The sequence below is a fragment of the Ranitomeya imitator genome, chromosome 7 (genome assembly GCF_032444005.1).
Source record: "Ranitomeya imitator isolate aRanImi1 chromosome 7, aRanImi1.pri, whole genome shotgun sequence".
In the NCBI taxonomy this organism is placed as follows: domain Eukaryota; kingdom Metazoa; phylum Chordata; class Amphibia; order Anura; family Dendrobatidae; genus Ranitomeya; species Ranitomeya imitator.
Genome location: NC_091288.1, coordinates 153,225,642 through 153,238,409, shown reverse-complemented (window position 1 = coordinate 153,238,409; position 12,768 = coordinate 153,225,642). Strand labels below are relative to the sequence as shown.

The following is a 12,768-nucleotide window of genomic DNA, read 5'->3' as shown; positions in this document are numbered from 1 at the left end:
CCAGTTTAGGATGGATGATAAACCTGAAAAAATCAAGGCTTGTCCCAACTCAAACTCAAGAATTCCTCGGAATCGTGTTAGACTCAGTCAAGCAGGAGTGTGTCCTCCCACAGAGGAAAGTTCAATCTATTCAGCAGAGAGTACAGTCATTCCAACTACAACAGACTATCTCTCTGAGGAATGCAATGTCACTTAGGAGTCCTAACGGCAACAATTCCAGCAACGCAATGGGCACAAAGCCACACACGAGAGTTACAATGGCAGATACTAGCCGAACAAGAAAGAAATCCATACAATCTGAATCGGAAGATTCTTCTATCACCAAAGGTTCAAAACTCACTAGAGTGGTGGCTGAAAACAGAAAATCTAACCAACGCAGTGCCATGGTCAGTACGAGATCCAGTGGTCATTACTACCGATGCGAGTCCGTGGGGTTGGGGGGCACACTTAGGAGATCAGGTCCTACAGGGTCAATGGGGGAGCCCAATGACAACAGCGTCCTCCAATCTAAAAGAATTGTCTGCGGTAAGACTAGCACTTCTTCATATAGGAAAAAGGATTCTGGGAAGACATGTGGTGGTGTTGTCCGACAACAACACAACGATAGCTTATATAAACCGCCAAGGGGGCACAAGATCAACATCCCTTATGGCAGAGGCCAAAACTTTTTATATGGGCCGAAAACAACCTTCTTTCACTAACCGGAACATACTTGAAAGGATCAGAGAATCAAGTAGCCGACTACTTAAGCCGTCACACGTTACATCAGGGGGAGTGGTCCCTGAACCAGCGGGTATTTGGGAAAATATGTGCCAGCTGGGGCGTTCCAGACAGACCTGTTCGCCACAAAACAAAATCGGAAGGTGAAGAGGTTCTATTCTCTGAACCCAAGAGAACACCCGGAGGGGGTAGACGCGTTCCTATATCGGTGGAACTTCCATCTAGCATACGCATTCCCCCCAATACCATTAATCCCGACAGTCCTCAGGAAAATTCGGGAAGACAAAGCACGAGTAATCCTCATAGCTCCCTTTTGGCCGAAAAGAGCATGGTTCACGTGGCTCAGGCGCATGTCTCTCGGACCCGTGGATCTTTCCGGATGCCCCGGATCTCCTGTACCAAGGGCCAGTTCAACATCCCCAAGTTCACAGGTTGCATCTCACCGCCTGGAACTTGAAAGGGGACTTCTGTTAGCAAAAGGATTCTCAAGCCCTTTGGTGACCACATTGCTCGCTAGCAGAAAAAAAGTCACCTCAGACAAATACCAGAAAATCTGGCAAAAATTCCTAGATTTCTCGGGGCGACAGTTGTCGAACTCTGGTCAACAGGTCCCGGTAAAGGAAATCCTTGAATTTCTCCAAAAAGGGTTGGAAAAAGGTCTGTCTACTAGCACCTTAAAGGTGCAAGTCTCTGCCCTTGGTGCACTATTTGATCATAAACTGGCTGACCACCCTTGGGTCTATAGGTTCATTCGAGCCTCCTTTACTTCCAGACCCTCAAAATTAATACCTAAGGTAGCTCCCTGGGATTTAAATTTAGTTTTAAAGGCCCTAACCGTTTCCCCCTTTGAACCTCTTGATTCTATATCAATAAAATCCTTGACTCTAAAAACGGTTCTCCTAGTTGCCTTAACGTCTGCCCGCCGTACTTGTGAGTTACAAGCTATGTCGGTGAACCCTCCTTACACTACTTTCCATGATGACAAAGTAGTTATTAAAGCCGACCCTGCCTTTCTTCCGAAGGTCAATTCTAAATTTCATAGAGACCAGGAAATTATTCTGCCCTCTTTTTGTTCCCAACCAAAATCCCAGGGGGAAACAACTTTCCATTGTCTCAATGTCAGACGCTGCCTCCTTCAATACTTAGAGGCCACAAAATCTTGGCGTCAGTCATCGGCCCTTTTTGTCACCTTTCAGGGGACAAACAGGGGAAAAAAGGCCTCAAAGGCAACTATTGCACGGTGGTTGCGTACGGCTATTTCACTTTCGTAATCTTTTTCTGGTCAAGTTCCCCCACAGGGTGTTACGGCTCACTCCACGCGTGCTATAGCCACTTCCTGGGCGGAAAGGGCAAACGCCTCGATAGAACAGATTTGTAAAGCGGCAGTATGGTCATCACCCTCTACCTTCTTCCGACATTATAGGTTAGACTTAGGTCAATCAGACTTGTCTTTTGGGAGAAAGGTGTTGTCTGCTGTCGTCCCACCCTAGGAATCTTCTATTTCTTCCTCTCACGTGCGGTGCTGTCATGGTGAAGGGAAAAATGATAATTACTTACGGGTAATTTGATTTTCCAGAACCATGACAGCGCCGCATTATTTTCCGCCCTATCTTGGTGATGGTTGTGTGATTTAACAAAAAAAAAAAAAAAAGAACTTATTGTATATAAGTAAATGTATATATGCAAAATATATGTGCAGACAGAAGCTAACGAAAGATTATACAAATGTAAATGATACATAACGGTGTACTAACAAAGCGGTCATCTTCCATACTCTGGAAACAAACTGAGGAGAGAGGGGCCGCCCCATTCTCATATCTCTGCTACAGGTTTCCTGTTCCTGGGGGTGGATGCCATCTCTCACGTGCGGCACTGTCATGGTTCTGGAAAATCAAATTACCCGTAAGTAATTATCATTTTTTTTTTTTTTTTTATGGCAAGCGGCTCGACACTGCAGAGAGCAGCTGGACCGTTATGGATACCCTAGTAGACCTGGGCTGGTTTCTAAGCCTGAATAAGTCAAGGCTGGAGCCAAGTACAATAAATCCTGGGTTTAATTCTGGACTCTAGGAAACAGGAGTGCTATCTCCCAAAGGAAGGATAGGGGTTAGGAAAGTTTCCCAAGTGTTGGATACTTCCTCTAAATCAGATTATGAGGACCACTGACGATGCCGCTCTTCAGATAGCTGCTCGGGGCATCAGTGTTCTGCTTGAAGTGGACAGGCAGGTTAATGCAGTCAGATCCACAATGCCCATTGTGGATGCTAGGCCAGAAACATCAGTGCAGGATCTCATGTTCCGGGACCTAGATCAGTAATGGTGTCAATCCTTTGTTAAATGAAAGGATCCAGGTTTTAGTACAGGAAAAACCTGAGAAGAGCGGTCCCCCTCCCCCCATTCTTCATAACACTAATATCCCTTTTGAGCCTTTATCATTATAGGACACAGCCCCTAAACTGGGTGTGGCCATTACAAAGACCTCCAGGAAATCTTCTCTGCCCTCTGACATGGGGATATTGAGGGATGTCAACAGGAAAGTGGACACTTTTTTTTTTTTTTTTTTTTTTTATAGGTGTACGTGCGATACATCAGCAGAGGTCCTGAAACCGGCAGTAGCGGCAACGTGTACTGGAATCCCAGTTAAAGGACTGAGTGGCTAGGGACATCAGCAGCGGCTTTCCGATCAGATGCTTCTGCTGACTCTAAGGCTGGCAGCAATGTCGGCTGCCCTTCCCAAAGCAGCCCATAGGGCATTGTAGTTGAAATGCTGGTTGAGGGACACTGAGGCCAGATCGAGACGACAGTTTAGCCCAGCCCTGGGCAAAATTCTTGAAAGCAGGGGATGCCAAAAAGGATTCCCTAGTCTATCTAATCCTGCCTACAGACTATCCTTCAGAAAAGTTTGTATGAAGAAGCCTCCCCAGAAGCAGGATAAATTTGGAAAATCACAGAAGGAAAAGTAGAAGCCTAATGTGCGGAACCTCTTCCCAAGAGGCCAGGAATCTGGCCAATGACTCCTGACCCAGGTAGGGGGAAAGGCATTCATCCTCCTTCCCTGCTTGGGAGTGAATTTTGGCCAGTAGCTGGATACTCTGCCTGGTTAGATCTGGATTGATATTAGAATCCTAGTTGGTCCTGCAAAGTCATAAACTTTTTTTGCTAACAGACTAAACCAAAAGGTGAAGGAATTGTTCCCTGGACCCCAGGAAAGATCAACCCCTCCCCTAGTGGTAGATGCCTTCCTGGCTCCATGGGATTTCAGCCTGGCATACAGCTTTCCTCCAGTATCCCTGATTCTTCTAGTCATAAGAGAAATGGGGGAAGATGGGGCAAAAATCATTGACTGCCCCCTTTTGGCACAAAAGACAATGGTTCACATGCCTAAGGATAGTGTTTGTCCAATCCATCAGTTTAGATTCCGACAACTCCTTTTTCTCAAGGGCCAGTGAATCATCCACAACCAGCCAGCTTCCACTGAACTGTGGAATTTGAAAGGGCACTCTTAAAGGAAAGCGGGTACCTCTTAGCAACCCCCCAACAGCCAAATCTCATCTCCGCACCACTTCAAAGCAGGAAGGCAGTCACAAACAGAATATATGCTAGAACATGGAGAGTTTTTATCCTTTTCAGAGTCGAGGATATGGGAAGCATTCTGGAATTTTTACAAAAGGGTCTCTATTTAGTTTATCCACCAGTACCCTAAAAGATGATGGTGGATCTTGGGGCTCTGTACAGCATTGATTTGGGTATTATTTTGTACCATGGCTTATTGAAGAATCATTGAGACCTAGGCCCATTTCTGAAGTAAAATTGGCCCTATGGCACTCTGAATATTTTTGGTCCTGATAGCCTTAACGGACGTACCTATTGAGCCCATAGAATCTCAACCCCTTAGGATTCTTTCACTTAAGAGAACCTGTCGCCAAGAATAATGCTGTTAATCTGCAGGTTAGCAGCATTATGATGCTGTCCGGTGCCTGCTCACAGTTGAATGCAGCGGGGAGAAAGTGATCTTTTATTCTCCCTGCCAGCATTCAGTCATAGGGGCGGGGCAGCACCGTTTCGGTCACCGCTCTGAGCCAGTGTAAGTCAGGGCTGGGGGTGTGGTTAGAGCGTGACTGAACCAGCGCCACCTCTGCCTCTGTGACTGAATGAAAAATGCTGGCAGGGAGGATAAATATACTTTACTCCCCACTGCATGCAGGTGCGGGACAGCATTATAACACTATTAAAGTGCAGATATGGAATTAATCTGCAGGTTAACAGAATTATTCCTTTTTTTTTAAAACAGCCCTGTTGGTAGCTTTAACATCTGCCAGAAGAATCTGATATACAGGCTTTCTATAGCTCCACCTTTTACTCCAATTTTTGATGACTGAGTAATCTTTAAGCCAGACCCCTACCTTCCCAAAGTAGCATCCCAGTTCCAAAGACTTCAAGAGATTGTCCTTCCTTTTTGTTCTAATCCAAGAAACCAGGAGATTGACTTCATACCTTGGATGTTTAAAAGCTGTGTAGTCAGATACCTGTCTGCTGGAGAAAGGATAGCTCATTGTTGGTGTCCTTCTAGGGTTCCAGGAAAAGGCTTAAAACCTCAATACTCACAATTGCTAGGTGGAGTGGCAAGCAGTCACGGAAGGTAGTGGCAACCTCCTGGGCGAAAAGATCGGACCTCTCCATAGAGATTTGTAAGGCTACAGCCTGGTCCTCTTAAACCTTCTATAGGCATTATAAATTGGATATGGGTGCAACTTCCGATCCCACCTCTGGGAGAAGGGTGCACCAGACTGGTTGATCCCTGAATTCTTATTTCTCTATAATTCTCTCATGGTGCTGTCATGGGTAATTGATAGTCTTGGTTACTTACCATTAACAGGATTTTTCTGGACCAATGACTGCACCCTTATATTCCTAGCCGTTATGATTGGGTGAACACTTGTTTCACTAGTGATAATTCCACACCTTAAGTGTGTTTTGTTTTTTGTTTTTTTTTAATTTGTAATAACCATTGGAGGTGCTCCCATGCTCTGTAATCCAACTGTTGAGGGGAAAAGTGCTGCCCTTTTTTTTGACCTGTAAGTTTCCTGTCCATGGTGGGCGGATCTTCCCTTCCCCAGCCCCCCCCACCACCACCACATGATGCGGTCACGGGTTCTGGAAAACCCCGTTACCAGTAAGTGATTTATTTCCCAAAACATGTTTTTCCACTAAATGTTTGTTTGCCCTTCTTCTCCCCCCAAAACTCCCCCGCCCAAAAAAAAAAAAAAAAAAAAAAAGATTCTTCTGTGGTGGAGGAAGAGCTGAACTTTTAGATCTTAAATACAGGTTTTGCTTGCAGCAAAAATGCAACATGTGAACATAGCCTTGTACTTCTAGTACATGCTGCGTGTTTGCTGCAAGCAAAATCTGCATTTTTTTATTTTTCGGGTCTTGGCCGCATGGATATACCGTCACATGAATGCGTTAATATTATACATTTTAAAAGGTTATAAACCTTATGAGCATGTGCATGGATATACCAATGCATTCATGTGGGGTTAATGGCCTGCATAATTGGGTCTAACCCATGCACCTACAACTATTGATGTCATTTTTTAAACCGCTTGCATAGCCAAGAAGAACCATACATTACACTTAACTGGCCATTTTATGTGTCACGAACATCCAGCAGCTTGTTCCTTTTTATACAACATGATGTATTTGATTATAGTGCACAGTTGTTTTTAACATGGACATGTGCCTCCTTTGTCTTGTTCCATGATTTGGGCAAACCTTTTTTTTTTTTTTTTCAGCAATTTAGATAACTTTCATGAGGTGTGCTTTTTTTTTTTTTTTTTTTTTTTTTTAAATGATTTCTAACATCATGGTAACACTGGCTGTACTGTCCTTTAATGCAGCTCATATATTTAACCTGGTTCTCTTCTATAATTTCTTGTGATCCAGGAGGCTGATGACATGGCAGCATTGGAACCGGAAGCTACAACAGACACTTACACATTCCAAGCCCCGAGTGGGCAGAAACAGGCTTTCAACTTCTAATATTTGTGATGCTTGACTAAAGTGTACAAAAATTTGTAAAAATAAAAAAGGCTTATTTGTATCTGAAGTAAATAAAATTCTAGCATTTGGCTAATTTTTTTTCCATTTGTTTCTGAGGCTGAAGAGAAGGCTTATGGGCATTCGGCTGTCTGGTAAACCCTCTAGTGTAAGTTGCACCCTTCATACATCCACTCCTTGTGCCCTGTAGACGGGCTGTAATCCAAGCCTGGAAGATTGCTAGGGTACTACTGCAAACTTAGCAATAAGAAGCCTCTAGGCAAACTGTCAACTGATCTTTACATTGGCCAGAATTTCAAGTTCTATGAAGGCAAGTTGGGATATAAATGCCTGTAGTGTTCTCTGTAAGGTACATTAGAACGTGTTTGGAACGGGAATACTCGGTACCAGGTCCGGTGACACTTAAGGGGATGCATGTAAAGAAGCTGCGGAGACACCATCACGTGTTTCTCGACGCAAGCAGTGAATAGCCAGGCCTTTCCCCGGGAAGGAACAACCACGGGAAGGGCAGCATCCTATGAAGGAAAGCCACCTATGCCAAGCATGGTATCCATCCACAGACAGCCTGGCTATTCACTGCTTGCGTCGAGAAACACGTGATGGTGTCTCCGCAGCTTCTTTACATGCATCTGCATATTTCCCATAAGGGATGGGGGCAGTGTTCTGGAATCACTGCGTTGAGAAACACGTGATGGTGTCTCCGCGGTGTTGGATGTTTTGGTCTCCCCGAGGCCAATCATCTGTACACTTAAGGGGATGTCATGGTGGCTGCGACCGGGTCTGTGGTCCTAGGCGCCAAACTAAAGAGGAATAGTCTTTTAAGGGATTTTGTAATGGTTTGACACGCCACCTGTGGTTCTCGTCAGAGTGGACCGACGCTGCTTAAAGGGGTCCTCTGGGGTGATGTTACTGCAGCAAGATGGTGATGCTTCCCACTGGTGAAACGGGGTCCCCAGGGCTCCCAAGGTGTGGCAAGGATGGTGTATGCCAGCAAATAAGTGGAGGACAGTTGTAAAGTCTTTTACGTGGTTTACTGGCAGTAGCAGTCTGCAGCCCAGGGTACCAGGAACAGGCAGTGGTATGGTCCGGCTGGCCTGGAGGCAATAGTGGATCCCTTTCTCAGGTGAGGTCCATAAGCCTTCCTGCTCACGCTAGTATGTGAGGTCCCTGCTACCTCTAGCTTCCTGGCAAAGTCCTCTCTCCTGTCATGAGACAGGTACCTATATGGTGGGCAGCTTGAGCAGTTTTATAGGGTCTCTATCACGACCTGGGCTCTTAAGGTGCTGCTTCACTACCAGGTGTGGTGTGGGCAAATAACATTCTGTCCTATGCCCTCCGGTTCTGCCGTGTCCTGGAGTACAACACAACCTCGGGTGCCCGTTTCCTGCGCTTCAGCTCTGAGGGCGCCTGGTCACAGTTCCCCTCTAAGCCCCTTTCCTCTCCTGTGCTCCTTTCCTCTGATGCTTCACTACAACTCCTCGGGTTCTCTTCTGTCCTGGCTGCATGGCTCCACTTTCTGCTCTCCTTCCTCTCTCCCCCCCCGTCTGCTCCAGACTAAACTAACTCTTCCAGACCTGAACACTTAAAGCTAGGGGAAGCTCCCCTGAATCCGGGTCCTGAGTTCTCCCTTCTGGCCTGGATTCAGAATGTGTTGAATGCAGGTCATTAACTGGTAAAGAGAATCCTCCTTGCCTCCAAGCATGATATCACTCTCCCTGTTATGATCCGGTGGTTTGGACAAATAATGGACCTGATAGTTACTGATAATAAGGACGAGCTCTGGGACGTGGGAACTCTGCTGACCGCAATCCCTAAACCTATCAAAACACACTAGAAATAGCCGTGGATTGCGCCTAACGCTCCCTATGCAACTCGGCACAGCCTAAGAAACTAGCTAGCCCTGAAGATAGAAAAATAAAGCCTACCTTGCCTCAGAGAAATTCCCCAAAGGAAAAGGCAGCCCCCCACATATGACTGTGAGTAAAGATGAAAATACAAACACAGAGATGAAATAGATTTAGCAAAGTGAGGCCCGACTTACTGAACAGACCGAGGATAGGAAAGGTTACTTTGCGGTCAGCACAAAAACCTACAAAAGACCACGCAGAGAGTGCAGGGAAAAAATACCTTCCGCACTGACTCACGGTGCGGTAGGCGCCCCTCTGCGTCCCAGAGCTTCCAGCAAGCAAGGCAATATTGACAAAAGCAAGCTGGACAGAAAAAATGGCAAACAAGCAAAATAGCACAGAGGAACTTAGCTTCTGCTGGAGCAACAGGAACTCAGAACGATCCAGGAGCGAACTAGAGCCAAAGTACAACATTGACAGCAGGCATGGGGCAAAGATCTAAGTGGAGTTAAATAGAGCAGCCCACTAACGAATTAGCCTCGTCACCTGTGGAAGGAAACTCAAACACCCACAGGCACCAGAGAAAGTCCATGGACAGAACCAGCCGAAGTACCATTCATGACCACAGGAGGGAGCCTGACAACAGAATTCACAACACCTCCCCGAAAGAAAGGCAACATCACTGTAACAACCGGTTACCTGGGGTGTTACATGTTTACAATGCAAATATTCTATGTTCCATAACGGTTAAGGCGTGGGGACGTTCTTTAAAAAACTCCATGAAAATGCAGTCCAATCTGCTTGTTGTAGAGTAGGGGGAGCTGAGCGGATTGACTTATAGTATAGTGAGAATATTCAGTATAAAAGTTTTAAGTGATTGAGACAGGTTTTTTCTTTTATGATACATTGTACATCATGATGGTGGTAATACTTGTTCGCTATGACTTGCATTTATTTCTGGAAATATGGCAAGTTTTTAACCTCCAAATGGCTGTCATGTACTGACCTCTGGGCCCAACCATTGCCTTTATTGATCAATTCTCCACCTGGCTCCTTCACTTTCTCTGACATTCCCACAATCATCATGGGTGACTTCAACATCCCCATTGACACCCACCAGTCAGCAGTCGCCAAACTCCTGTCCCTTACTTCATCTTTTGGACTTACTCAGTGGTCCTCCTCAGCCACCCACACAGACGGACACACATTAGACCTGGTCTTCACCCGTCTCTGCTCTCTATCTGACCACCATCTACTCACTTTCTCATCCCTGTCCTCCTCACCTGTCACCCTTGTCCAGCAACATGCGCACCCATGCATGAACCTTGCACACCTAGACACAGACTCTATCCTACCACTAGCATCCATATCCTCACTCCACGACACACACTGCTTTCTACAATGCCACTCTTGCATCAGCTGTTGACACGATTGCCCCCTGTCATGCATAGCAGAGTGTGACAAATCCATAAACAACCCACAATATTACTAAAAGCTTCGGCAAGTATCCAGAATTGCTGAACGGCATTGGAAGAAAATGCATTTGCACGATTTCATTGCACTCAAACAAGCAACACTCGCATTCAAATCAGCTCTTCCCTCTGTTAAACAGGCCTATTTTACATCATATCTTCCTTATCCCACAACCCCAAACAGTTGTTCAACACTTTTAACTCCCTCCTCCGCCCACCACTGCCCCCTCCGAGTTCCCTAATCGTTGCCGAGGACTTGGCCACGCACTTCAAAAATAAGATAGACCAAACAAGGCAAGTCTTTGTTGTCAAACCACCACAACCCCTTTTGTATACCAGACCAATGCCCAAACCCCATAACTTCCCCCTTCAAAATCACTGAAGGGGAGCTTGCTCATCTTCTGTCCAAATCACACCTCACCACTTGTGCACTTGACCCCATCCCACCTCCTCCCCCAACCTCACCACCACACTAATACCATACCTAATCCGTCTCTTCAACTTATCACTAACTTCTGGTACCTTCCCCACTGGTTTCAAACATGCCACAATCGCACCTATCCTCAAAAAGCCAGCACTTGGGTCAAGGGATATGTTCAGCTATCGCCCCATATCTTTGCTCACATTTGCTTCCAAGCTCCTTGAGCAGCACGTCCACGCTGAACTTTCCTCTCACTTTGCATCTAACTCTCTTTGACAACCTACAATCTGGCTTTCATTCCCACCATTCCACTGAGACTGCCCTGACCAAAATTACTCGGATCTCCTCATACCTTACCAACCGCACATTTAGCGTTTTCTACTTCCATACTACCTCTTCATCCTCCCCCCCCCCCTCTCTATGTCCCTCAAGGCTCTGTCCTAGGGCCCTTAATCTTCTCAATCTACACACTCGGCCTGGGGCAACTCATAAGGTCCTATGGCTTCCAGTACCAGCTAAATACTGATGACACTCGGATCTACCTCTCTGGCCCAGATGTCACCTCTCTGCTCTCCAGAAACCCAGAGTGTCTATCAGCCATATTCTCCTTATTCTCCACCTCGCTTCCTCAAGCTCAATGTGGACAAATCTGAACTAATTCTTTCCTCCATTTCACATATCTTCCCTACCTGATCTATCAAAATAAATGAAATCACACTTTCCCATGTCCCCATAATCCACTGACTCAAGAAACCCTTGAGTCTGCCCTGTCCTTCAAACCACACATCCAAGCTCTCGCCACCTCCTGTCGCCTCCAGCTCAAAAATATTTCCAGAATCCGTCCTTTCCTTAACCCTTACTCTACCAAAATGCTCGTGCATGCCCTAATCGTATCCCACCTCGACTACTGCAACATCCTCCTCTGTGGCCTACCTTCTAACACTCTCGCACCCCTCCAGTCCGTCCTTAACTCTGCTGCCCGACTAATCTCTCCTCGCTACACACCTGCTTCTCCTCTTTGCAAATCCCTTCACTGGCTCCCAATTTCCCATTGTATCCAGTTTAAACTACTAACACTGACCTACAAAGCCATCCATAACCTTTCTCCTCCGTATATTTCCAAACTAATCTCGTTATCTTCCCTCTTGTAATCTCTGGTCCTCCCAAGACCTCCATCTCTCCTCCACGCTTATTTGCTCCTCACCCAATTGCCTCCAAGACTTCTCCTGAAAAATCCCCCATCCTCTGGAATTCTGAGCCCCAACATGTCTGGTTATCTACCACATTTGGATCCTTCAAAAGAAACCTGAAAACCCACCTCTTCGAAGAAGCTTACAGCCTGTAATGTACAGCACTATGGAATTAATGGTTCTATATAAATAATAAAACCCCTTAATGACTGCCAATACGTCTCAAACTGATCTGAGGAATAAGAGAATAGCCTCCCCATACAGTTGACAATCCTGCAGTTGTTGGCTGTACACTATAGCTGACAACTTGCTGCATTAGCCACGATTAGTGTTCGCATCGTCCAAATCAGTTTAACACCTTGGGTGCTGCTGTCAATAGTGACTACATTATATAAATGGTTAACAGTGTTGGGGGCTTCCTCTTTATTCCAATTGGTGCCATTAGATCATGATTGTGTGGTCCTGATGTTTGCCATGGCAATTCACGGCCAAATAGCGGCCTTAGACTCTGCCGGCTGTTGTAACCTGTTGAGAAGTTAGCCGCATTTAGGTGGTAAAAATACACATTTTCATTTGCCACTTTGCATTAATTCCTGAAAATCACCTGAAGGGATAATAAACTAGCTAAAGGTACTGTCACACTAGACGATATCGCTAGCGATCCGTGACGTTGCAGCGTCCTCGCTAGCGATATCGTCCAGTGTGACAGGCAGCAGCGATCAGGCCCCTGCTGGGAGATCGCTGGTCGGGGAAGAAAGTCCAGAACTTTATTTCGTCGCTGGACTCCCCGTAGACATCGCTGAATCGGCGTGTGTGACACCGATTCAGCGATGTCTTTGCTGGTAACCAGGGTAAACATCGGGTAACTAAGCGCAGGGCCGCGCTTAGTAACCCGATGTTTACCCTGGTTACCATCCTAAAAGTAAAAAAACAAACAGTACATACTTACCTACAGCCGTCTGTCCTCCAGCGCTGTGCTCTGCTCTCCTCCTGCTCTGGCTGTGAGCGTCGGTCAGCCGGAAAGCAGAGCGGTGACGTCACCGCTCTGCTTTCTGGCTGCC

The 12,768-nt window shown here is 46.1% G+C and overlaps 1 protein-coding gene across 1 annotated transcript in view; it reads left to right on the top strand.

Moving 5' to 3' along the window:
- Nucleotides 1-6,851, top strand: part of KPNA7 (karyopherin subunit alpha 7) — a 60,206-nt gene extending 53,355 nt beyond the window's left edge. Inside the window, exon 11 of the mRNA XM_069733912.1 lies at nt 6,664-6,851. Coding sequence (XP_069590013.1) covers nt 6,664-6,759 — 96 coding nt within the window. The 3' untranslated portion in view covers nt 6,760-6,851. The remainder of the gene's footprint in view (nt 1-6,663) is intronic.
- Nucleotides 6,852-12,768: the final 5,917 nt, after the last annotated feature.